The 27299-nt window shown below is 48.9% G+C and overlaps 1 protein-coding gene across 3 annotated transcripts in view; it reads left to right on the forward strand.

The window, feature by feature from the left end:
- E2F1 (E2F transcription factor 1) overlaps nt 1–27299 on the forward strand; it is a 259410-nt gene that overhangs the window by 13366 nt on the left and 218745 nt on the right. For 2 of the 3 annotated variants that reach the window (XM_032793323.2, XM_032793322.2), the window contains exons 6-7: nt 143–347; nt 3229–7412. In XM_032793323.2, coding sequence (XP_032649214.1) covers nt 143–347; nt 3229–3479 — 456 coding nt within the window. In that variant the 3' untranslated portion in view covers nt 3480–7412. Of the gene's footprint in view, nt 1–142; nt 348–3228; nt 7413–27299 lie in introns of those variants that run through there. The other variant, XR_012657004.1, reaches the window with a different exon arrangement.

Genomic DNA, 27299 nt, shown 5'->3' on the forward strand with positions numbered 1-27299 from the left:
GTGCTTTCTGGCATGCCTTGCTCTGCTCTCTGGATCTACGCAAGCTGGTGCGGCTGTGGGGCATCCAGCCTACATAAGCACTCTGGTCTTGGCAAGCCCATGAAGGCTGTGTTCCCTTGCTATAGTGGTTCTCCTCTTCCAGGCTTTCCATGTTGCCTTGAAAAGCACCCAGGGCCCCATCGACGTGTTCCTGTGCCCAGAAGACAGCTCCGGGGTTTGTAGCCCAGTCAAGAGTCCTTTCAAAGCAACTGCTGAGGAATCGTCCCGTGGTTCTTCTGAGGCAGCAGCATCCCCACTCCTGCACCCCACCCAGGACATGAACTTGCCATTGGTGCCCGGTGAGCAAGGTGTGTATGGGAACGGGGCATCTTTCGTGGCTTTCAGAGCCTGCTTCACAGTTGGGGAAGTGAATGTGAACGTGGAGGGGCTTGGCAGGCTCAGCACTAGACACAGCTCAAAGGGACCTAGCGATGAGTGGGTTGGTTCTGGTTGCTGATGGAGCTGCAGGGTTGGAACAATCCAATCGCACTTCTGCTGGCCAGGCAAAACAATGCTCAGCTTCACAGTGTGTGTCTCAGACCGGAAACGCAGTGTAGTAAATATACGGGGAAATTAAGGGGATGGGGGGGGGGGGAAATACTGTCCCTGTTGCACAAGGGGGGTGACAGTTGCAGATGGGTATTGCATACTGTATCTGTAGTGATATTGCAGGTGCAGGGAGAGTTTGACTGACTCTGGTGCCTGGTTCCCATGACTGGTAGGCTGTGTCTGGAGGGCCAAAGCACAGCTAGTGGGCTTGCCATGACTCAGGGAGAGGACCTGGCAAGTGGCCCAACCCTCACCCACCCACTTGGATGAATCAAACGGCCAAACAGGTTTAGTCAGGACTATAAATCATGGCTCCTCAAACTTGGGAGGAGACTGGTTTCTAAGTCAACTCTGAAAACTCCCTGTTGGGCTGGAAGCTCCAGCCCTGGTAGGGGCTTGGAATGAAAGTGACGCCTTAGCTGTAGCACGGCTTGCATGTTGGGATCCCAGAGGGAAAACCCAGCCCCCTTGATGATGATGCTCTTTCCCAACGCCTGGGTATGTAGTAGTGGCTCTGCCTGAGCCACCCCTTGTGCATGTGTTGTTTTTTCCCCTGGTTTGCCCTTGGCTACAGTCACTCCTGGGTGGAGTTTACCAGCCTTGCCCTCTAAATCACAGCTGTGCTTATCACAGGTACAGACTGGTGGAGGGCTGGGCCCCAGAACTGTGCTAGTGGCTGAGGCGTGTGTGGCTGGGTGCGTGCCTCCTCGTCCTCTGAGCCTGGCTGCAGTGAGGGGCATAGTCAGACTAGCTAAGAGCACTGATAGTATTTTGGGGGTGGGGAGATGGTAATGTGCTGGGCCAATTACCTGACTCTGTTCTAGCCTCAGATTCCCTCTTTCTGCATCAGCGTCCCTCTCCCTAGCCTTTGTCCGGCCCCCGGGTTTCAAGCTGCAGGCTATGTGTGTGCTTCTCCCTGGGAGCAAGGCCCCACCCTGCTCTCTCTGGGAAGGGTTGCTTCCTTAGTCCTGCTGTCACCCCCGCCCTGGCTGAGCACTTGTGCTGCTCCTCTGAGGAGTGGTAGATGTGCTTCTTCCTTGTTAGCAAAGCTGTTTAACCACATGCAGGGGGATGGGGGGTGTTTACTCTCCATTCCAGTGCCCATGACACGGGGGCTCTGATTATCCCCAGTGGCTTGGTTGGAAGGGAGGAGACCATTCAGAGCATGCGATCTGAAGGAACACCTCGAGCTGTCCCCACAAACAGGAGAAGGCGATGCAGATGCTCTAACATGCTTCAAGGGCAGGGCCCTGCAGGATCTGCCTGCTCTGTACTGGGCAGGTAGCCATCTCCATGATGGGCCATGGCCATGTTGGGTCACTGCCAGGGGTTGGCACGCAGAAGAGAAGGATGCTGATTGCCCAGCCAGCTGCAGGAAAGGGCATTTTCAGTCAGTGTTCTCAAAGCAGTTGTGGGCCCCACACTTGACTCCTTCCTGACGAAAGGTGTGGAAACCTCGGCGGGGCAAATGCTAGGGCTGACATCGGTTCTGGATGTCACCCAGGCCACTGGCGGCAGCTCCATTTTACCTGGATGGAGCCTTGCCGGGGCCCCCATCTCAGCTGATTATTAGGAGAGCCAAGGAACGGCAACAGCTGCCTCGCTTCAGGCCTTTGCACACACATGGAGCAGTGGAGGATCCTTGTGATGCTCCATGCCAGAGCATCTGAGGGGCAGAAGGAGCAGCTGCCCAGCTCTGAGGCAGCACCTCTGCTTAATCAGTTCCACCTACCGCTCTAGGTAATGCCAAACCAGCGTGTGCGACAGGTTTCTCTGTAACCTTCTCCCAGCAGAGGGAAGCTACTCTGCTAGGACTGACACATCCAATGTGCAGAGCAGTAACCTGTCCTGCTTCAGAGCTGCTAGAATTCAAACTAGGAATGGACTTTAGCTGTGGAATGATAAGCCAGGGCTGAGCTCCCAAAGCCAGATCCGGCCCCTCTCTAATTTAAAGCCATCAACTTGCTGCAAGCGAACTGATGACTCTGTTGGAGCAATGACAGGTGCTAATATTAGACATTTGCTATTAATTACATAGCAGGCTCCTGGCTGGGGTTAAGTCTGTCTATGAATTGAGGAATGCAACTCTTTAGCTCTTCTAGTGAATAGGACCGGTCAAGGTTTCCAGACTTCTTCCTTAGCCATTTGCTCCAGCCAGTGGAAGGCTAGTTCTTCCCTCATGTATTTTAAACCTAACCTGTGTTCCTGGAAGACCCCATAAGCATGGCCCTTGGGCCAGGTTATTCCCCCAGGAACAAGCTGCAGTCTCATGTGCAGGAAGAAAACAAACTCACAAGTCTCTCTAGTGGTGGCTACTGCTTGCCATTGTGTCTCTTCTGGAATTGCTTGTAGGTAGTGAGCTCTTGAGGGCAGAGCTGTCTGTGTGTGTCTGTACAGCATGGCTTTAACTAGTGATTAGACCTGTCTGGGCTGGGGGTGGGCTGCTGATGGGATAATGCAACAGCCACAGGGTGGTGGATAGGGAGGTTGATGGCCCAGTGGGAAGATGCTGTAGCCCTCATGGGTTGGGACAATGCAGCAGCCCTCTGAGGTGGGGTTGGTAGCCTGGTGGGCTATTCTAAAGTGCTGTCCTTCAGCTCTGCACACCCAATCTTAGTGACCCATTGCCTGTCTCTGCAGAGCCCCTCCTTCCTGGGGAGAATGCGCTGCCACTGAAGTGCATGGCCGACGAGGTGAGTCTCTCACCACTGGCTTCTGTGGATGCTCTGCTGGAGCAGAGCAAGGACGACTTCTCCAGCTTTCTCCCGGACGAGTTCATCAACCTGTCTCCGCCCCAGCCCCAGGATTACCACTTCGGCCTGGAGGAGGGCGAGGGCATCAGTGAGCTCTTCGACTGTGACTTCGGGGACTTTGCGCCCTTGGACTTCTGACTGCCTCCTGTGGAGCTACTGTGCCATGAGCGCACAGCTGGGTGGGACCGCTCCTCCTGGGTGCTGATGCCTGAATGTGATGCTGCAGCTGACTCCGGCTCTGTGGCTGGAAGAGGCTTGGGACTCGGGAGCAGACGCTGAAGGGGCTGAAGCAAATGGGATTTGTGGGTAGTGAGTGTTTTGGTAAATGGCTGCATGGGTGGGGTTTGCTGGAAGGGGGGAGGGTGTGGGAAACCTCACAGCCTCTCCCTGCCGTGCTCCGTGCCCTCCTGGGAATGCGAAGCGCTGTTGCTGTCTCCTCCCGCCTCACGCATGTGCCTTTCCTCCACAAGCCCGTTCCCCTGCGGGGAGCTCTGCTTTGTGGTCCATGCCCCTGCGGGGATAGCCCATGCGGCCGCTGCCATAGTAACAAAGGCCGCTTAACTTATTCTCCCCTAACCACCTCAGACTCTTGCCTTAGAGCTTCTGTTGTTGTGGGCAGGCCCCTCTCTCGAGCTGCAGAGCCAGATACGTCCCTCCTGCTGCAGGAGCCATTTCCCCCCCTCTTGCCTTAATGATTGGGAGTGATGATCTTTCCACTGAGGAGCGACTACCTGGCTTGGAGGTGCAGCCCCTCTAGAGCACCAGAGGCAAAGAGGCTTCACTCTGCTAGTCTCCTAACTTGGCTGTGGGATCGGCAGCAGGAGATGTGTGTCTCCTGGCTTAGCTGAAACCTAACACTGAGTCCCTGCTGCTTAGGTATCTCCTTGTAGGCCAGAGCTGCCTCTGTGGTGATAAGCTGTCTCTTGGCCTCTGCCTGGTAAGGCGTGCCCCCATTCAGGAATGTAAATAGTAGTGACAGAGTGGCCTGCTGAAGAGTGCCAGGCTGGTGTGGGGTACAGGGGAACCACTGTATGTATGTCTGCCCGTTGGGTAGTGCCTGTGACCAGGGTCTGGCTTATGCTTCAAAAAAAAGGGTGGGGTCTGTTTAGCAGCCAGCTGGCTGTGGCAAAGCCCCACTTTCTGGCTCCCCATGTAAAAGGGAAATATGCAGAACTGAAATTCCCAGACCGGCTCCTAGATCCAAGCAGGGAGGGGCATGGGAAGGCCAGATACAGCATGACACTGGCTTTTGGTTCTCAAAGGTTCCTTGTTAGAGCTTTAAGGAGAGTCCTGTGTAGATTGATTTTATTTATTTTATGTGTGTTTGTTTCTGTGGGGACAGCTCTGATTTCCCAGGTGGAATGTGTGCGGTTGAGCTGTGTTATGTAGGAATTAGCGCTCTGCTAGGAGGTAAATAGTGTGATGCTTTCCCAGGGCGGAGCTGTTAGTACTGAGGGGATTTTGTTTCGAAGAGGGAAGCAGCTGTGGTCTAGAGATCCTGATGCAAAGCTAGGAGTCAATTTCCAGCTCTGCCACAGATGTGCTGGAGCATGTCACTTAACCTCCCGATGCCTCTGTCTCCTCCTGCCAAACAGAGCCCGGGAGATTGCCCTGTCCGTGGCAAAGTGCTGCGGGATGTCCAGATGGCAAGTGCAGTTTATTATTTATTATTTATATGGTATAGAAGGTCCATGTGAGGCTTTTGGAAGGGGTCTCTGTTTGCTTGCGTGTGTATGTGTGTGCCCCCAGGTGAGTGACTGCCAGAAGTAGGAACTGTGGGTGGGAAGGAGGCCATTTTATGTTCTGTTAGGCTAGAGAGTGCCAGCTGTTAAGTACAGAGTCACAGAGCTCCTTTCATACAAACCACTTGCAAAGCCGGCTGGTAGGTGAAGGGACAGTGTAGGAGCTCACTAACTGGGGTTCTGGGCCGGAACAGGGGGCATCGTAGCATCTCTGTGAGGTAAAATATGTGACTGGTGGGCTGTACGGTCTATTTATTGTAGACAGGAACTGAGTAGCAGATGTGTCTGATAGAGGGGAAAGATGGGGAGGTGAATCTGAGGCAGGAGGGAATCTCTGCCTGGAGATGCCAGAATGCGCAGTGGAAGCAACTTAGTCATGGAAGGGAAGCAGGCGAAGAAGTAATAAAAAGGAAAAGTGAAGCAGGCTCCAGGGAAGCCTTGGAGGGTTTTGTGTTCCATGCTGAGTGGTGATGACCAGTTGGACCCTTTTGTGCCCAGCTGTCCATTGGACATAGGCCGGATGGCAGCCAGTGCAGCTCCTGTGTGCCTCTGTGCCTCCCTTGCCAGAGAAATCTAGCAGACAAGGCCCTGGCCTGGCAGGGGTTTTCTCACTTTTAAAGAGACAAGGATCCTTTGGGTAGGGGAAGCTCTGATCTGCCTCCATTTCCTCACACTGCGTGCTGGCATCAGCATGCCCAGGCCGTGGGCTCACTCTCCTAACATCTCATACAGATGAGAGGCTGCACAGACCTAGCCCTTTCCATTGCAGGGCCCCCACCTGCTCTTCTGGCAGAGTTGGAGGGAGTGGCTGATTTGGTGGCTGGTCATGAGCACCCAAAACTCTTGCTAGCCCTGGCTGCATGAAGGAGGCAGGCTGGGAGTGCCATAACTGGACCTGGTTCTACCATGTAGAGCAGCCACCCATTCTCTCCTATACCTTTACTACACTGCTGTCAGCTGCCTGAGTAGAGCAGAAGAGATTAGTTCTCCTAGCACAAACTCTAGTAGGGCTGTGAGGCTGCTGCACCAAAGCTTAAGCAACTAACAACCAGGTATGACCCATCCTGGCTGCATGAGTCCCAGAGCTACCCCAAACTCAGGAAGATAGATAATCCACTTCCCAGCACAGGGAACTGCAGCTGACCCTGCCAGTAGCCCTAGTGAGCAGCACATCCTGTTGGCTGAAGTAACTGTTGTGGTGGGTTCCCCCCTTGCTTCAAAAGCGAGAACCTATGTATGCAGTGGATTCTGAGAGTGGGTGGGGCTGATATAAAGGCTGTTCTGGGGCAGCTCCTTTGCTGACAGAGTTGGACAGGCCATGAACGAAAGCTTTCATGGGGTTGGCAAAATGGTAATGCTGACTTACTAGCTATTTGGTATAGGGATAGGTGATCCCTGGGGGGGGTCAGATAAGCATGCACAGTTTTGGGTTCTCATGGGATTTCCAGGTGCTTTCTGCTCTCTAGAGCACCGTGAGCAGAGCCACCCACAGGATTCGAGCTGGGGATCAAGACCAAAGCACAGATGGAGGCTCAGAAAAATGGGTGTGCTGGCGTCTCCAAGCTGCTTCCATGTGGGTCTTGGGTAAATCTCATCCTGCCAGAACTGTCGCCAGTAGCCTGTCCCCTACCTGGATGTTGTGGAGGGCTGTAGGACCATCCCAATGCAAACCTAATGCAATTAGCTTTGACATTCCTGACATGCACTGGAACAGAAACTGACCAAACCTTGTAGAGGATGATTTTCTTTTTGGGGTGGGTAGGGGGAAGAGGATAGAATCCATGGTGTTTTGGCCTAAATGTCTGGAAAATTGTGCTGGTGCCCTCGCTCCCCTCTATCAGGGAGTTTTCCAGGCTTAGCCAGGGAACAGTTTGTTGTGGTGTTAAATAAAACTGAAAGCACAACAGAACAAGGGTTCCTCCAGCTCCAGTGCCCAGCCAAAGAGAGAGGTGGCACAGGCCTCTTTGCCGAAGGGGCTTTATAGGACTGGAACAGATCTCAGTGTTGCAGATTGGGGTACCAGGAAAGAGGAGGTCCAGGGTGAGGTAAAAGACCCAAATGTATGTTTGAGGGGGAGAAGAAAGGACAGAAGAAAACAAAAGTGGGTTTTCCTCCTCGTATCTCAAGTGCCTGGGCAGCGCTGCCTCTCCTGCTCGGGCAACAGGTTTTCCTGTTGCATCCCCAGACTCCTATGAACTGTTGCAGTTCCTGAACTTTGAACAATCGAATCGACAGGTGGAAATGCATTTTCATCTACTGCCTTTTTTAATGAGCTTTGTGTACTGTTGTGCTTTGTGTTTTAATAAACATTTCTACAGAGTCTCTGAAACTCCTGGCCAGTGTCTGTTCATCTGTTGGGGGGCATGGCAGGTCACTGGACTAAATCCTCATCTGCTGAGAAGCCAGAGGGCTGGAGAGGGCCCTGGCTGGGCTGGCTCACCAAAGTGCTGTAGCATTTCTCTGACCACTCCCCAGCTTGTACAATTCTAGTGCCCAGTCCCTGTGAGTCTGAGCTGGGGAAGCAGCAGTCCACAGGGAGAGGGGGATGGCCCTTTGGCACTTGTGCTGTGTCCTGTGAGAGCCTCAAGCTTTCTGCACTTATCAGCCTGAGCCCATCTGTCACCTGCTGAAAAACTATTGTACCTATGGGGATGCAGGCAGCTTCATTCAGTCCCAGGGACTTCAGCACAGCTATGCTGTGCTTGGCCTGCAGTCTTGCACTTGATCTTGGGCTGCTGTTCTAGAACACCCACCTGCTGCCTCTGAGGTAACCTTGGTGCTTCTCAGCTGTAGCCCTCACAGTGCTTTACAAAGGGGATTCAGCTTCATTATCTCCATCATACAGCTGGGTGCACTGATGAGGTGACCAGTCCATAGTCACACAGGAGAAAAAACAGGTCTCCTAATGCCCTTTCCTGTACTGATTTTCTGCAGCACACTCGCTGTCGGGTACTGAGGATGAGTAAATAGCCACTTTGGAGATGAAGAGTCTTTGTTCTGTGCTTGCTCCAGACCCCCTTGTGGTAAGCACTGTACAGTGATGGGAAAGCCTAAGCACTATGGTAATACAAATACCATTGCAGGCAGGCACCCTGTTCGGCTCTTTGCATTGGCGTCGGGCAAATGGATATTGCTGAAATTATTTTCCTCTTACTGATCATTTTCAAAGGCATTCATTAGCGAATGGCTTATACGGTGCCCTGAAATGCAGAACTAACTACAGGCAAACAATTCTAACCATTACAGCTAAGTCTTAACAAAATAAAAATCCAAGCATCATGGGAAGTGTGAAAGAAAAGTTTGTGCTGCACACAGGCACACACAGTCATGGAGTTACAAAAATTTACTTAGTTTTAGTAAGCAAACCAAATAATTAAACATGAGGCCTCATCTGAAAGGCTGCTCACAAGGAATTAGGGTTTTTTGCTCTATAGCTGAACTCTACACTCCCCTGAAAGGCATCAAAGAAGATAAAGGTTCCCAAGCATCGTCAAAGCCCAAGGCACGGTAGTTTTTTTTCTTTTTTTTCTGATCTTAGGTAAGCTATAAGAAGAAATAAATTTGAATGCCCCCCCCCCCCCAAAGTAGGAATCTGGGAGTTTTGGGAACAGTGGGGAAGCATACTTGCCTTAACAAGACCCTCTTTTATTTTTCCAGCTAAAAGTCTTCCCAATCAGGTGACCATGTTGATGTAAAAACGAGACGCTACCCCACGTTCTGTTTAGCTGCAAGCCCTGTTCGAGAACTTGGCAGCTGCGACACAACACCATCCAAGATTGCCTGGCCAGAGCCATCCCACCTCCTGTGGGGAAGGTTGGCGTAAACTCCGCCATCTCCAGAACTGACAGCCAACTATGACTGGACACTGTCGTCAACAAGGGCTATAAGAAGGTCATTATGGTGGACGTCGCAGTGCCCTTCGAGAACAGGATCCTGGCTTCCACAATGCCCAGGCTCGAAAGATACAGAAATATGCCCCTCTGGCTGAAACCTTGAGAGCTAGGGGTTACCAGGTCCAGACACATGCACTGATCATCGGAGCCCTAGGCGCACGGGACCCCTGTAATGAGCAAGTGCTGAGAGAATGCAGAATCGGTCAACGCTGTGCTCAGCTGGTGTGGCAACTCATGGTGTCAGACGCCATCAAGTGGTCGAGGGATATCTACATCGAACACCTCCACTGGACATCCTCAATACCAGGAGGGATGAGCTGGAGTACCGATGAGAAGTGCCATCAGGAAAGTAACAAATACTTTCCTCGTGGATTGTATTTTCTAAATGGACAACCAATCTAATTCTCAATTACTGAGGGACAATCTCCTTTGACATATTGTACTTTCCACAACCAAATCTCTGTACAACTTTTCATGAGTGATGCACCTGAGTATTTGGATTCTAGTATCTAAACTGTATTGTTAAATCTAGTCACCTAAATTTGGGTTATTGCTGATTATGCACTGTGTATCATATGACTTTAAAAACAAACTTAGTATTTGTGAATAATCTAAGTGCTATACCCACATGTGTACACACTTTTCCCAAACTCTGTATTATATATATTTAACATTGGCTTTAATAAAGTTTTAAAAAATGGGACATGGTGTCAGCATGGAAGATGACGCAGGTGAAGAATGTTTATTTAAAATAGGCAATGCTTTAGAGACATGCAGGGGAGATTAAAGTCACTCTTAAAATGCAAAAATAGGGAGATGGATTTTGATCGTTCCTCCCCCTTAAGTCCTTCAAGAAAGTCAAACATACATATATTGCAGCTTTAATTAGTGGAAAGAAATACTAAAGCTTGCCTGTGCAAAGCTGTAGAATCCTTAAGGACTCCGTGTTTTAATTGCTTCCCTATATTTTCTCAAACTGTCTTTTTTGTAATGGCTGTAACATTTTCTCCCACTGTGACACTATTTCCAGGGCCTGTTGGTTATTTTATTTAAAGCAATAGCATCTAGTTTGTGAAAAGAATTGAGCTTGGCTTCAGGCTCAAAATAGTCAAATATTGAGTAAGTTAACTTCCATAGGAAGAGAGGCTGGTAGTTTAGAAATAAAAGCTTTCTCAGCCAGCCACTCTTAATAGACATGAGCAAAGTGGGGACTGATCTGTCCTTAGAGAAACCTTATTGACATCAGGGCCACTTGAAGTCACTGCATCAGCTGTTAAAAATGCATCTTGTGTGTGTGTGTTTTTTCCTGTCATGGGTGGCTTTCAAACCAGACTCTGGCTGAGAGATTTGTAAAAGGTGAATTGTTTTGGGTGGGGGAGAATCCGAGTCCTACCATGAAGAATACAAACGTACTGTAAAGCAAAAATTTCCAGAGGACAAAAGTGATACTGTACTTTGAGGAATGGACATGAGCAACACATCTCGAACACCAGTTATGGAAAAGGGAACTGTCTTTTCTTCGAGTGATTACTCATGTGCGTTCCACAATAGGTGTGCATGCTTGCCATGTGCACCAGTGCCAGAAGTTTTTCCCCTAGCAGTACCCATAGGGGAGCACCCTAGCAACCCTTGGAGTGGAGCCTCCATGGCTTAGTATAAGGGGTGCTGTGCGCTTCCCCCACCCTGAGTTCCTTCTTGCTGCCAGTGAAGGTGCATTGGAACTGCTCTGCTCCAGTTGGCTGCAGCTTGCCTCTTGGACTCTGTTAGTTCAGACTTAGCAGTACCTGTAGTTAAGGTAGTTTAGTTTAGAGTTGAGTGTGCCCAGGTTGGCGCATGCCCTGTGCCCCAGGCTTTAAGTCGTGTGACACTTGCAAGCGGCCAATTCCCATGAGTGATCTGCACACGGACTGTTTACGCTGTCTGGGGGAAATCTGTCTCAGCTATCGCTGCAAGATTTGCAGATCCTCCAAGCCTTGGGCCAAGGAGGATTGAGACATTCAGCTCTGAGCCATTTTGATGGAGTCGGCCTTGACCCCAACACCTTTACACTGCTCCAAGTTAGTATTGTGGTATCAGTGCGCAGTGACTCTTTGGTGCCTTCCATCAGTCAGCACCGCTCCCCATCTGCGGGCATTCCAAAAAGGCTAAGACACCGGAGCTTGGTGCTGACGAGGTTGATGGGTCCCCCATTTGAACTGCTAGTTACATGCTCCTGGTTGCTCCTCTCATGGAAGGTAGTCTTCCTGCTAGACGGGGCTCAGACTACAGGGCCCTGACCTCTGAACCCCTGTACACGGTGTTCCATAAGGACAAGGTCCAGCTTTGACCACATCCTTCATTCCTCCCCAAGGTAGTCTCTGCCTACTATATGGGTCAGGACATTTTTCCTGCATTCTGTCCCAAGCCCCATGCGTCCAGTGAGAAGTGTCGCCTCCACATGCTGGATGTGAGACAGGCTCTAGCTTTTTACCTGGAACGTACAAAGCCGTTCAGGAAGTCCTTGCAGCTGTTCATCACCTCAGCCGAATGCATGAGAGGTTGCCCACTCTCCACTCAGTGGCTCTCCAACTGGATCGTACCTGTTATGACCTGGCAGGAGTCCCCCTACTGCCAATTGCGAGGGTACACTCAACCGGGGCACAAGCCTTGTCGGCCTATGTCCCATTCAAGACATTTGTAGGGCTGCCACATGGTCTTTGGTTCACACATTCACCTCGCATTATGCAATCATCTTCCAAACCCGGGAGGATGCTGGGTTCGGCTTGGCTGTGCTCTGTCCTGAACTCCTACCCACCTCCAACAGCTCCCACTATATCTTCCCAGGCTGCAAGAAGACATCACAAACCTCCAGAGGTGGGGTGAGACATTAAAAAGTCAAAGAAGGAAGCATATGACCCTGGTGTGATTCTTATCTGGAGTCACATGCACTACCATTGCACCACAAAGTCACTTGTTAGCTTGCCTCTCTCAAAGCAAATCACTGCAGCTTATTCTCCCTCTCCCATTCTCCCCACTTTGCCTTTGTAGCTGGAATCCGGCAAAGCCTGTTCCCCCATCACCACATACAACAGAGAGTACAGAGAGGGACACGGCCCAGTAGCCATGGGAGGCAGCCTTTTGTGTCCTTTTCATTCCAAAGCTGGTCTTTGCCATGGACATTGGGTGCCCATGGCCAGGGGATTCCTGGCCCTGCTGGTAAATGCCATATTAAGCATTGAACAGCAGGGAGGGCTGAGGCTTAACACTGAAACAAACTTTTACCCACCTGAAACCTCCCTGGCCTTCTGAACTCCACAGAACAAGGGAGGAAGAAGCAGCCAGACACCACCGCTTACCAGCCCCTGCATGACAATCTTTGCTCCATCCGCATGCCAGGAAAGTACAGCTTTTTGCTCAAAACCTAAGCCACAGTCCAGAGAGAGCAGAGCTGGAGAAGTAGAGAGCATCACAATGGCAGCGAGGAGAACACAAACATTTCTCCAAACCAGCGCAGCTTGGAGAAGACTGGAGGTGTCAACACTGAGCTGGGAGTGCCCAGTGTGCTGACCAGGAACCAGAGCTGGCCAAGTGAGATTTCTACCTCTGAGCCACCAATGTTCTACACAGGACTCTTCAGCCACCATCTGAATGAGGCCAAGGAGTGAGTGTCCCTCCCTCACACAATTTCAGCTCCTCACACCAACTTCATTCCCAACCCCTGCTGCTTGTCAGTGGAGGCTGGGCACATAACGAGGCGCTGCCATTAATGCTGGGTCTGTTTGGCAAGGGAAGCTAGTGAGTTAGTGGAATCACAAGAGGATTTAGGGGTACAAGAGGGTGAAATAGACCAAAACAACACCATGCCTCCCCTCTAGCAGAGGGCATCTCTGAGCCCACAGCAGCTGCCCTGTGGTTAAATTGCTGTGACTATCACTTTTACCTTGCATGCCAAAGGTTCCTAGTTTGAGATCAGGAAAAAGTTTTCCTGCTTCAGTCTTGAGCTAAATGCACCATTTGCTACATCTTAACAGAAAGTCGCAGCCTGTCAGATCACATTCTGGTGACCCAGGAACTGCTGTCAGGATCCCTGAACACTCAGGTGCTTTCATTTCAGCAATTAAAGCTTTCAGGGCTTTTTACATCTGCAGACTGTTTCTTCCTCTGTGCTAATGAGACTGAGCTAACAGCCTGCTGGTGAAGCTGTCTGATTGTAAATGAGGAGAGAGGCAAGGTAGGTGACAGAATATCTGTTAGTGGATGAGAGAAGGCTTTGAGCTTCACGGAGATCTTCCTTAGCTCTGAAGAGTGTTGGTGGAATCCCAAATGCCTGTGAGGGGTTTCCTTTCCTTTCGCTCCTGCCCTAGCAGCCCACCTTTTGAGTTAGTCTAGGATTTACTGATGGAGATATGCAGTTATTCATTTATGAATTATTTCCCAGCCAGCTGATACAAGTGCTTGCTTTTGGCTCAGTGAGGTGATGGGATAGGATTACCCAAGCTCACAGCCTGGAAGACTGGTACCTTCACCCCACCCTTTGTGCTCCTGCCCACCTCACAAACCCTGTGAGACAGTGGGCAGGGATGGTGTCCCTAGCCTCTCTTTGCCAGAAGCTGGCAATGGACAACAGGGGATGGATCACTTGATGATTATCTGTTCTGTTCATTCCCTCTAGGGCACCTGGCATTGGCCACTGTTGGAAGACAGGGTACTGGGCTAGATGGACCTTTGGTCTGACCCAGTTTGGCCGTTCTTATGTTCTTAGGTAATTTAAGGTTTATTTTAAAAGAAAATAATGCGGCTAAAAGATATGAATCAAGTTCTTAGGTCAGTTTCATAGCAGAGATAGCAGCAGAGAATCCTGTGGCACCTTATAGACTAACAGACGTTTTGGAGCATAAGCATGCATCTGACGAAGTGGGTATTCACCCACGAAAGCTCATGCTCCAAAACGTCTTAGTCTATAAGATGCCACAGGATTCTCTGCTGCTTTTACAGATCCAATTTCTTTGTTATTGGGGCAGGAGAAAAAGTGTCATCACCCTGATTAATGTGAATGAGGAACTATGAGACTGCTTTATGACAGAGATGTCTCAATATCAATTAAATAGCACTTGCTAGACAAGGGACATGGGTGCCAAAACCCATTTAAATGAGAGAGGTTGGGGATTTCTGTGTGTACCTGATGGTATGAGTGCCCTTTGAGGGCCTTGAGCACCAATTGCACATTCTCCTTTCTTCACTGTTGAAGAGTAGAGCTAATTTTGTTTCTATTAGGAGTCCATCTAGAGGCTGCTGAATTGAATTTATGTTGGGCCAATGGTGCACCAGCACTAGGGCTCCTCTACTAGAAGCTGAAATTGCTAAAAGAGCTAAGCTTACTGTGCTGAGATCACTGAGTGCTGTGTTAACTAGTGGGGGAGCCTGAAGATCTATTATTAAGCAGCTGGCAGTGTGGAGACATTTGCAGCATGTTGGAGCAGCCCATGGAACAGTGAGTGGAGTGGAGTGGTTTGCGGGGATGGCTGGAGTGGCTCACGAGTTGGCTGGAGGAGCAGCACAGCAGGTGTAGTGGAGCTGGTCATGGTGAAGGCTGCAGCAGAACTCTACGGAGAGGCAGAGCAGTTGGCCCTGGCCCACGTAAGGTGCCCCTTAACACCCTGTGTGTGTGTGATCCCCCCCCATTTCCACCCAGGCTGTGGGGGGTAAAACTCTGCAGATAAACTTTTGAACTCTGGGGTGGCACTGACCAGAGACTTTTGGGTTGTGGGACTTTGGGGTGATTGAACTTAAGACCCTAAGGGGGAAAGGACATTGCCAAACATACTTGGAGGTGGGTTTTTGCTTATGGTTTGTGTTATAATCCTGTTTGTGGTGTTTCTCCAACGTGATGCTGCTTTGTTTCCCTCCTTTATTAAAAGGATTTTGCTACACTCAGACTCCGTGCTTGCGAGAGGGGAAGTATTGCCTCCTAGAGGTGCCTGGGGGGGGGTGGTATATAAGTGTCCCAGGTCACTGGATGGGGGCTCGAGCCGGTTTTGCATTGTGTAATTGAAATGGAACCCCTGGATACTGAGCCTTGCCCTTGTTGCTGCCAGCTCAGAGAGGCAGAAAGGTTACACACACAACCTTGGTGTGATTCGAACATACAACTTTCTGATCTGCAGTGAGACATGCTACCATTGTGCCACAAGGTCATTGATGTTGCTAGTTTGCCTCTGCCCTCCTGGAGAGAATCTCCAACATGTACTCTCTGACCCCATTAGCCTTTATGGCTAGAAGTCAGGCAAAGCCCTTTCCCAATCACAGAAAACATGAGAGGGTGTGAAGAGACACTGACCGCCATTAGAAGCAGCCCTTTTTGCCCACTTCTCCATTGCAACGAGGGTCATGCTTGGTGCCCATGACTTGAGGATTCCTGGCGCCTTCAACCAAATCCCACATTACACACTGAGCCACGGGGTTAATACAGCAGCCAAACTGAACTAAACTTTTACCCAGTCTCAGCCTCCTTCACTCCACAGGCAAAAGGAGGAGGAAGAAACAGCCAGACCACCACAGTTAAACAGCACCCCATCAATAGCCTCTGCAGGAGGCTCTTTGCTCCAGCTATATGCAGGCGGGAAAGTACAGCCTTTTGACACACAACTTGGGGCAAGTCTACACTACAAAAATAAATCAACCTAAGTTATGTCAATGTACAGTAGTAATTAAATCGCTTTTGCCTGTTCACTCTCTGCTCCTTTTGTCGGCAGTTTGTGTCCTCACTAGCAGCACTTGCATCGATGATGCAGAGAGCAGTGCGCCGGGAGTAGCTATCCCACTGTGCAACTTGCCACCATCTAGCGCAGGGTATTTTGGGAAGGGTTTGCAATGCCTCATGGGGGCAAACTCCCATAAGTCCTGCTTCTTCGCTGAAACTCACAGCTAGTCAGATCATGTCCCATTGGCACAGCATCTGAATTTGGGATGCCTGAACTGTCATGTCAGTAATCCAAACCTTCACAGCTGTTCACAAGGCTCTGCCACATACATTCTGAAACGAGTAGCATTTGCTCCATCTTCACAGGAGCAAACAGTCCAGGGGAATGAAGGCTCAGTCAGCTGAATGGTGTTTGGAGAAAAGAAAACATTCTCTTGAGACCATGCGAGCAGAGTTGCTTGATTACCTTTGTAACGCTAATCACCTCTGATGAGGGCAACAGGAGAAACTTTTTCTTGGAAATCAGCTTCCGCTTTTCCACTTTTGCATCTCCCTGTTTGGTTGGAATTCCTGCCAGTGACACACGCTCGCTTTTTTCAACCGAGTGTAATGTCCAGTCAGTGACTAGTTCAGCCCCTAAACACTCTTCCTGTTGGTATGCATACTTCCATCTTTTCATGTTCTCTGTATGTATAAATATCTCCTGTCTGTGTGTTCCATTCTGTGCATCTGAAGAAGTGAGCTGTAGCTCACGAAAGCTCATGCTGAAATAAATTTGTTAGTCTCTAAGGTGCCACAAGTACTCTTGTTCTTTTTGCGGATACAGACTAACATGGCTGCTACTTTCTAACCCCTGAAGCCGTGTCCCCACAAAACTGTTCCAGCTCCTGATTTGGAAAATAGCCATGGTCACCTTGTCGGCAGGGAACACTGATGAAGGCCTTGGCTTCTGGCACCAACGCCCTAGCTGACTGAAGAAGTGTATCCAGGGAGAGCAAGGAGAGTCTGGCTTCCCATCCTACGAGCCCATCTGGCGGAGGAGAGGCTGGCTTTCTGGTAGGCCAGTGACACAGTGTGTAAGGCATCTGCCCATAGTGCAGGTGCAATTCCTGTCTGGCCGTTTTTCCTTCCCTTTACTCCTGCCCTCTCAGCCTGCCTTTGGGGTTAGCTTGTTGTCTACTGACTGACAGATGTAGTTTTTCATTTATTGTTGTGTTTCCCACCCAGTTGATACAAGGGCTAAGGGATGCCAGTGGAGCAAACCCTCTCACTTTTGGCTCAATGGAGCAATGAAAGAGGATGATATCACCCTGGCATGGACCAGCTATGTGAAAATTAGTTCCTTCCTGCCCCCTACCCCCACACACACACTGTGAGAAGGGAGCACAAACCTCCTGGAGTGAGAGGCCGGAAAATTAACAAAGCAGCAGCACAGGACTCTAGCATGATCTGAGCACACAGCCTTCTGATCTGACGTCAGACACGCCACCATTGCCTCACAAAGCCACCTTGTGACTTATAGAATCATAGACTTTAAGGTCAGAAGGGAACATTATGATCATCTAGTCTGACCCCCTGCACAACATAGGCCACACAAGCTCACCCATCCACTTCTGTATCAAACCCCTAACTTATGTCTGAGCTATTCAAGTCCTCAAATGGTGGTTTAAAGACTTTGAGGTGCAGAGAATCCTCCAGCAAGTGAACTGTGCCCCATGCTGCAGAGGAAGGTGAAAACCCCCCAAGGCCTCTGCCAATCTGCCCTGGAAGAAAATTCCTTCCTGACCCCAAATATAGCGATCAGCTAAATTAAACCCTGAGCGTGTGGGCAAGACTCACCAGTCAGACACCCAGGAAACAATCTCTGTAGTAACTCAGATCCCATCCCATCTAACATCCCATCACAGGCCATTGGGCATATTTACCACTAATAGTCAAAGATCAATTAATTGCCAAAATTAGGCTATCCCATCTTACCATCCCCTCTATAAACTTATCAAGCTTAGTCTTGAAGCCAGATATGTCTTTTGCCCCCACTACTCCCCTTGGAAGGCTGTTCCAGAACTTCACTCCTCTGATGGTTAGAAACCTTCATCTAATTTCAAGTCTAAACTTCCTGATAGCCAGTTTATATCCATTTGTTCTTGTGTCCACATTGTGGTACTGAGCTTAAATAATTCTCTCCCTCCCTGGTATTTATTCCTCTGATATATATTTATAGAGAGCAATCATATCTCCCTCAGCCTTCTTTTGGTTAGGCTAAACAAGCAAGCTCTTTGAGTCTCCTTTCATAAGACAGGTTTTCCATTCCTCGGATCATCCTAGTAGCCCTTCTCTGTACCTGTTCCAGTTTGAATTCATCCTTCTTAAACATGGGAGACCAGAACTGCACACAGTATTCCAGATGAGGTCTCACCAGTGCCTTGTATAACGGTACTAACACCTCCTTATCTCTACTGGAAATACCTCGCCTGATGCATCCCAAGACCGCATTAGCTTTTTTCACGGCCATATCACATTGGTGGCTCATAGTCATCCTGTGATCAACCAATACTCCGAGGTCCTTCTCCTCCTCTGTTACTTTCCAACTGATGTGTCCCAATTTATAACAATAGTTCTTGTTATTAATCCCTAAATGCATGACCTTGCACTTTTCACTATTTAAATTTCATCCTATTACTATTACTCCAGTTTACAAGGTCATCCAGATCTTCCTGTATGATATCCAGTCCTTCTCTGTATTGGCAATACCTCCCAGCTTTGTGTCATCTGCAAACTTTATTAGCACATTCCCACTTTTTGTGCCAAGGTCAGTAATAAAAAGATTAAATAAGATTGGTCCCAAAACCGATCCCTGAGGAACTCCACTAGTAACCTCCCTCCAGCCTGACAGTTCACCTTCAGTACGACCGTTGTAGTCTCCCCTTTAACCAGTTCCTTATCCACCTTTCAATTTTCATATTGATCCCCATCTTTTCCAATTTAGCTAATAATTCCCATGTGGAACCGTATCAAATGCCTTACTGAAATCGAGGTAAATTAGATCCACTGCATTTCCTTTGTCTAAAAAAATCTGTTACCTTCTCAAAGAAGGAGATCAGGTTGGTTTGGCATGATCTACCTTTTGTAAAACCATGTTGTATTTTGTCCCAATTACCATTGACCTCAATGTCCTTAACTACTTTCTCCTTCAAAATTTTTTCCAAGACCTTGCATACTACAGATGTCAAACTAACAGGCCTGTAGTTACCGGATCACTTTTTTTCCCTTTCTTAAAATAGGAACTATGTTAGCAATTCTCCAGTCATATGGTACAAACCCTGAGTTTACAGATTCATTAAAAATTCTTGCTAATGGGCTTGCAATTTCATGTGCCAGTTCCTTTAATATTCTTGGATGAAGATTATCTGGGCCCCCTGATTTTAGTCCCATTAAGCTGTTCGAGTTTGGCTTCTACCTCGGATGTGGTAATATCTACCTCCATATCCTCATTCCATTTGTCATCCTACCATTATCCCTAAGCTCCTCATTAGCCTCATTAAAGACGAGGCAAAGTATTTGTTTAGATATTGGGCCATGCCTAGATTATCCTTAACCTCCACTCCATCCTCAGTGTTTAGCGGTCCCACTTCTTCTTTCTTTTTTCTTCTTATTATATGGCTATAGAACCTTTTACTATTGGTTTTAATTCCCTTTGCAAGGTCCAACTCTACATGGCTTTTGGCCTTTCTCACTTTATCCCTACATGTTCTGACCTCAATAAGGTAGCTTTCCTTGCTGATCCCTCCCATCTTCCACTCCTTGTAGGCTTTCTGCTTTTTCTTAATCACCTCTCTGAGATGCTTGCTCATCCAGCTTGGTCTACAACTCCTGCCTATGAATTTTTCCCCTTTCTTGGGATGCAGGCTTCTGATAGTTTCTGCAACTTTGACTTGAAGTAATTCCAGGCCTCCTCCACCTTTAGATCCCCAAGTTCTTCAGTCCAATCCACTTCCCTAACTAATTTCCTTAATTCTTTAAAGTTAGCCCTTTTGAAATCAAAAACCCTAGTCACAGATCTATTTTTGTTTATCCTTCCATTTAGTTTAAACTGAATTAGCTCATGATTGCTCAAACCAAGGTTGTCCCCTACAACCATTTCTTCTATGAGGTCCTCACTACTCACCAAAACCAAATCTAAAATGGCATCCCCTCTTGTTGGTTCAGCAACTACTTGGTGAAGGAATCCATCAGCTATTCACATCTAGGAAAATCTGAGCCCTATTATTATTACTAGCACTTGTCCTCCAGTCTATATCTGGGAAGTTAAAGTCTCCCATGATCACACAATTCCCATTAGTATTTACTTCATTAAAAACATTAAAAAGGTCTCTATCCATATCCAAATCAGATCCCGGCGGTCTGTAGCACACCCCAAGCACTATCTCAGGGGAGGCTCTAGTAGCTTTCTTCCCCAATGTGATTTTTGCCCAGACAGACTCTGTCTTATCCATTCCATCCCTTCTTATTTCTTTACAGTCTACCTCATCATTGATATACAATGCTACTCCACCACCTTTGCCTTTATTTCTGTCTTTCCTAAACAGCACATACCTTCAATACCTGTACTCCAGTCATGACTACTATTCCACCATGTTTCTGTTATCCCTATAAATCTGGTTTCACTTCCTGCACCAGTAACTCTAGTTCCTCCATTTTGTTACCTAGGCTCCTCGCATTGGTGTACAAACATCTTAATTTTGCTGTTTGGCTTCACTCACATTCTTTACCCAATTAGGCCCAGACATTCTACCTGCCAGTATCACCTATTAGAATTGTATCTACACTACCCTTCCTCCTTATTGTATGTCCATTCTCCTACCCACGGCTGTATCCTTTCTTGCTTGTTTTCTTCCCTCTCAATGTTAAAATCCGGTTGTGGAGATTACCTGGACATCTCCCAACCATCTCCCCCAATTCCTAGTTTAAAAGCTCTCTTAATCAGTTGTGCCAGCCTCCATCCTAGAAGTCTATTTCCTCCCTACTCAGGTGAAGTCCATCCCAAGAGAACAGTCCTCTGTCCATGAATGCCTCCCAGTGGCCATACATCCCAAAGCCCTCCTTATAGCACCACTGCCTGAGCCATCTGTTGATCGCCATAATCTTGTCACAACCTTTGTGTTGCCCTTCTCTAGGAACAGGCAGAATCCCACTGAAGATCACCTGAGCCTTCGATTTCCTTAAGTGTCTTCCCCAGCCTGGCATAGTCTCCCTTGATACGTTCCAGTGAGAATCTAGCTAAATATCATTGTTCCCACACATGAAGGACAATCAGTGGATTCTTTCCTGCTCCCTTAGGATCCTCCTCTTCAGCCTCAGGTCCACATCCCGTATCTTAGCACCTGGCAGACAGCACACCCTTCTGTTCTCTGGATCAGCTCTGGTTACAAGCCTGTCTATTCTTCTCAGTAAGGAGTCCCCAGTCATATAGACCTGCCTTTTCCTGGTGATGGTGTGATTCTCTGATCTATCCCCTGTTCCCTCTGGCTGCAAGTCCTCTCAATTCCTATTTGCCCTTGCAATTCTCCGCAACCCATCCCGTATCCTCTTGGAGCTCATATTTGGTGTTATCTCTATTGACTCTTCCCCTCTTCTTATAGGACTAGCTGCTCTTCTCTTCTTCCTTACCCTCTCACCTTCAGCGACCACTGCTGTGCCCCTTCTTCATTTTCCAACTCCGCAAACCTGTTCCTGAGCTCTATTTTTCCTTCACAGGCCCATCTTTTCCTCTGCCTCATTCTCTTAGTCACATGCTTCCATTGTCCATTTTCCTCACACAACAGTCTCTCCTCAGAGTTTTTTGGTCCTGCTTCCATCTGCAAGTCTGAGCTTTTCCCTTCAGCCTCCTCATGTCTTTGCTCCATCATCCGCTCGAACCCCCTTCTAAACTCAACCAGAGTTTTCACCTGCATCTCCAGTCCTCAGACCTTTTATTCCATCAGCTCTATCAGGTGGCACTTCATGCAGACCAAACTCTTTTCAGGTACTCCCTCCAGGATCATGTACATGCCACAGCTTCCACATCCAGTCATCTTCATTGTATCTTCCACTGCTTGGGTCACTACCACTGCTGCCTCTGTATCTGTCATAGGCTTCCCACCTAAATCCTGTAAATCCAGGAAACACAAACCAAACCACACCACCACCACCCGCAGCAAAACAAATCCCCAACGAGCACAAAAACACTGCCAGAACACCACACACTCCCTTCACTAGCCTGTCTGTTCCTCTGCCTTATTCTCCTAGTCTTCCCCTAAAACTGCCCCTGTAAACTCCCACTCAAACTCCCCTGTTGACAGCTCTGTTTGCTAGCTCCTCTGCAGCTGCCTGACTGGCTGGCTACCTTTATAGGACCCCTAGTCAGAGAAGCCCCGCCCCCTAATCAGGGCTCAGTTTCTTTTCCGTATCAATGGTTTGAGAAATAACATATTGTTGTATTACTCTTCATGATAATTTTAGGTTTGAGAGGGACTTCTGTTGGAGGAGAAAGTATTTGTAGCTATTTGTATTTTAAGTACTCAAAGTATTCTCTATTAACTAATAGGCCTCCCCCCATTTTGTACCCTTTGCTTTCTCCTGCACCAACCCAGGGGCTTATTTTTGAGGTTATCCTTGCCTGTCATATTGCTTGGGTTGTGCTGTCCTGTATTGTCTGCTAACTCAATGGTCAGGCTACACTCCCGAAGCTGCACCAGTGCAGCTGCACGGCTGTAGTGCTTTAGTGAAGACACTACTGTGTCAACAGGAGCACTTCACCCAGTGACAGAGTGTTGTCTACACCGGGGGTTGGTCAGTATAACGACATCACTCAGGGGTGTGGCTTTTTCACACCCCATAGCAACGCAGTTATACCAATGTAAGTTCGTAATGTAGACCTCCTCAGATCTCTACAGCTGATTCTCCCTTCCTCCTGCCTCACTTACTTCACGTTGTGGATAGAGGTCAGGCAAACTTCCTCTCTCCTCCACCATATCCAGTGGAGAGTGTGAAGAGGGAAGTGGCACAAAGGGTATAAGATGCAGCCCTTTGGCCCATTCCAAAGAGACCCTTTGCCATCAGTGCTTGGAACATGTGGCTGGAGGATTCCTGGCCCCCACTGGCACATGCTGTCTTGTTACAAACTGAACTACTCCATCAGTTCTGCTTGGCATGCTGCTAGAGGTGGCACCATGGCATGGCAGTCCTTGGAGGAGCTCCTATCTGGCTAAGTGTTTGTAAGGTGTCTGTCACCATGGGATGTAATTGCTGGCATAGCTCCCAGGTTGATAACAAGAATGGCTACATCAACAAACCTCTGGGCATTTTCCCTTATTGGATGGGATGGTCAGTGAGTGATAGTCTCCCTGTACACCTAGGCTGCATACATCCTTTTGGGGTTTTCCGGGCTGCCAGATTCCAGCTAGTGGTTTCCTGGTGTAACCCCTTTGGGTTTTAGAGAGCATGGACCCTTTAAATCTTTTTCCCAGGGGAGAGGGGGAGAGTAATAAAAAAGGAGGGAAACACCGGGGGCAGCACGGGAGGTCCAGGGAAAGAGAGAGGCAGTTGGCAGGCCCTGGAAAAGTGAAGCAGGGAGAACCTGCCTGAGGCCTGAGAAAGACAGGGCTGATTAGGGACAGCCCAGGACAGGAGCCAGGAGGAGCCCTGTGCCAGGGAGGAATCGACCGAGCAGGACAGGCTGGAGCTGGATCAGTATCACGGCTGCCCAGAGCTGCGTGGGGCTGTGACTACTGGGGCTTGTGACCATGCACTGGTGTTGCAGGCACAGAAGAATGCCCAAGGCAAACAACAGCGGTCCGTGCCCGGAGTGCTTAGCGCCAATAAACACACTGGGGTGGAGAAGCAAACAAAGTTTATTTGGGATCCCAAAGCAGTGCTGGGAGACTTGGCACGCCTCAGATCCAGCACACCTAATACAAGCAGGTTACCTTTTTTATACTTTATTTTTAGCTAAGCCCATCCTTTCTTCCCTCCCTCCCCCTTTTCCCCCCTTGTAGCAGTTACAAGTTACATTAAGCAGTTACTCTAAACAGTTAATCAAAGCTGACGACTACAAGTCTTGCTTGTTAGGTCCATTCCTTTGAATTACGACCTTGTCCTTTTTTCTTTGTGAACCCTTATCTCCTCTCCCTCATCCAAAAGTATGCAGGCCTCGTTAGTTCTGCCTTATACCAGTTTGAGCTGTATGGCAACTGATAACGGATGTTGCACCTGGCTGTTTCTATTTATTGGCCTGTTAGGTCAATTAGAGTTTAAACATGGAAGGACTCTTGCTCATCTGAGGCCTAAACAGGGAGACTTTATATCCTTATTGCCTTTTACCTTTTTAAGTTACTTAGGGTTATGCTTTGTGACACCAACACTGGGAACAAGGAAGGAGGCTGTAGCTAGTTAAGTGGGGAGATGGTCACTCTGTGGGGCTTTGCAGAGAGCGGCAGAAGAGGGCACCGGAGGGATTTCCTGGGGAGAGTTCATTGGCGCCGAAGACGACCAGGAGCACCCAAGACTCAGCACTGGACTGGAACTTTGGTCAGGCCTCCTGAACTCTGTGTGCAGACACAGTGCTCTGTGTCTGCCCTTCCAGACTGTGCTACCACTGGGCCCGTGGGGTTTTGGTTTGGATGCAGCCCTGTTTTACTGCTCCCCCTATATCAGGGCTGGCTCCAGGGGTTTTGCAGCCCCAAGAAGCCAAAAAAAAAAAAAGGCCAGGATCGTGATCTGCGGCAATTCAGCAGGAGGTCCTTCACTCCAAGTGGGAGTGAGGGATCCTCTGCCAAATTGCCACTGAATACCTAATAGTGCCGCCCCGCTCCGGAGTTGCCACCCCAAGCACCTGCTTGATAAGCTGGTGCCTGGAGCCGGCCCTGCCCTATATTTCCCCTTGTTGTTTTTCTCCTCTCATCTCTCTGTACATAAATATTTCCCTTGTTATATCCATTGTATTTTTCCTGTGGGTGTGCGTGTTCACTCTGGGGGGTTTGGAACAGGTGCCCCTGGGGTAGAAGGGATTTCTCCTGCTGCATTCCTGCACGTGCCTTCTCTTGGCCAGGGCTGCCTGAAGAGCCACGAGGGCGCTAAAGTTACACTGGCTTCCCAGCATTTTGGTGAAGGACTCAGCTCCTGGAGGAGGCGAGGCACAGCTAGGCTGACACAGAAAGCAAGGAGCTGGCCAGAGCTATGAAGGGGATATAAATTCTGGGTCTCCATTTCACAGACGTGGTCCCCAAGGTTGAATTCAGAAGGCAGCTGTTAAGCAGGCTTGCATCTGGGGTCATGAAATGCAGCACATCTGGGGTTATAGGGTTTGGAAACTATAAGTGGCTCTTTCAGTAGGATGATTTAGCTGCTTTCCATCTGCAATTATTAAAGCCAGAGTCCATTGTCTCTGGGTCTGTAAATGTGACACCAATTCCAGGTAATAATCCAGGGTTTCCTTCCAATCTTCATCAGCCAGCGCAGTGAGTCAGCCTGTTTGATAATGGGACTATTATTAGGTTGACCTCTACTAAAAGTCCATGTCACAGTTAGTGACCTCCGTCATTTTATCAGGCTCCAGGACCATGGTGGGGAAGTGGTTTGGAGGCAAATGGTTTGTTTTTCTTGGCCAGATGATGTCAAACTGTCGTTCCCAGGGCTGTTTTGTAACCATGGTCTCTCTTGGTTTGTAGAACTGAACATTAGGGTGATGCCTTGGGCAGTTGCAAGCACTTTTGTTGCCACTTAGTTGCTCCCCTATTGGTTCTGTGAAAGAACTGATGCACTGATGATCCAGCTACGTTCAGATCCCTCTATCAGTGACTTCCGCAAACATTGGTACCATTCAGAGCACTGTTAAAAGATGGGCAGAAAGGATGGAGAGGCTACAGGAGCAAAGGTTAGGAATTTGGTCCCAAACATGGATTTTTTGGTGCCTCAGGTAATGCTCTCAATGTCTTGGCCCTGCGCTGGGGAGACTGGCTGTAGTTTTGAAGTTAGGGGGAGATTAGCTGTACTCTACCGGAGCCGTGGAATGCTTCACCCTACAGCAGTACCACTAACCAGCTGCTGGAGGCTGAACCTTAGTAGGGCTGGTTGAAAATGTTTTGACACAAGGTGTTTCCATCAGAAAATCCCTGTTCATCCAAATCAAAATGTTCCACAGGCGTGGGCTGATTTCAGCAAAACTTTGTTTTGAACCAAAAAAATCTAAATGTGACATTTTGTTTCTCAGTGACTTTTAGTTTCACGTTTTATTTTATTATGAAATATTATTTAACTTTGTTTTAAACACTCCGGTTAGAAATTAAACACGGTGATTACATCAAAACGAAATGTTTCCATTTTGTCTAAATGACCCCCCAAAAGAATTTTTTTCCCAACCATTTCATTTTGCAGGAAATCTGGGAAGCTGCCATTTTGTCCTGATTCAGAATTGAAACAAAATTTGAAATCGTGGCATTTCCTGCGAAGCAGAAATTTTGGTACCCAACCAGATCTAGCCAAGCCCCTAATGATCAGACTAGGGATGGAAAAACAAGAGTCAGACAACATCTGTGGAATGCGAGGGAAAATAAACCCTGCAGAGTGGATGTAGTACCAGCAGGGGGCAGCCCAGTGCAAAGCCAAGCCAACATGTCAGAGTCTATATGGGTCGGGATTATCAGAGAAGTAAATCACAATAGTTAAATGGTATTTGCAATTCCCTGTGAACTCAGGACCATCCTTGTGGGCTTTTAAATGATTCAGCTGACCACACGTCTCCTGCTAAAGGCAGCACCATTGATTTTAACCACATCCTAAAGCTGTTCATCACTCAGCATCACCTCTTTTGTTTTTAATGTGACCGGCCTTTCGCCTATTAATTGTAAAGTGCTGAAGATCTGGCGGGCACGGTGGTGTAGCGTCTGTGTAGCAGGGTGGATCCCTGCTCCGGCCCTGAAGGGGTTAAAAACAGCCCAGGGAAGGGGCCGGGGCTGGAGAAAGCAGCCTTTTAGGCTGGGCTGATTGGGGAAGTGGCTGCAGCTGGGGCCATGCCCCAAACTGAGCCACAGGCCCTTATAAAAGGGCAGAGAAGCCAGGAGCCAGAGGAGTCTCTCTCTCTGTGTTCAGAGGGAGAAGGGCCTGGCTGCTGCAAGGGACCAGACAAGGTACCTAGGGTGAAGCAGGGCTGGGGAAGGCAACGGAGCCGGGGAGCTCCTGCCTGGAAAGCCCCAGGCTGCGGCCTAGGAGTAGGCTAAGGGGTACTGGGCTTGCAGGGTGCAACCCAGGGGTAGGCCAAGGCAGCAGGCCCAAACCCCTTTTGCCAATGATGAGAGGCTAACACTGCAGTCTGCCCCAGGGTGTGGGGGCAGTTGCCAAGACCCTGAGGCAAAGTGGGGATAGAGGGGAGGGGGGGTTCCCAGGAGGGGAAAACCCTTAAGAGAAAGGGGTTACTGCCAGGGGGCAGAACTCCACATAGAAGGGGCACTGGGTTCCAGGGAGGGACACGGGGCCAGTAGCGGAAGCCAGAAGGCGGATCACCGGCCTGCAGAGGGCTCTCCGAGCTGTGTATGTGAGCTGATTCCCTGAAGCAACCAGCCGGAGGCGCCGCAGGGGTGAGTTCACCCAGTTACAGTCAGTAAAACCAGAG

The sequence above is a fragment of the Chelonoidis abingdonii genome, chromosome 14 (genome assembly GCF_003597395.2).
Source record: "Chelonoidis abingdonii isolate Lonesome George chromosome 14, CheloAbing_2.0, whole genome shotgun sequence".
NCBI classification, from domain to species: Eukaryota; Metazoa; Chordata; order Testudines; family Testudinidae; genus Chelonoidis; species Chelonoidis abingdonii.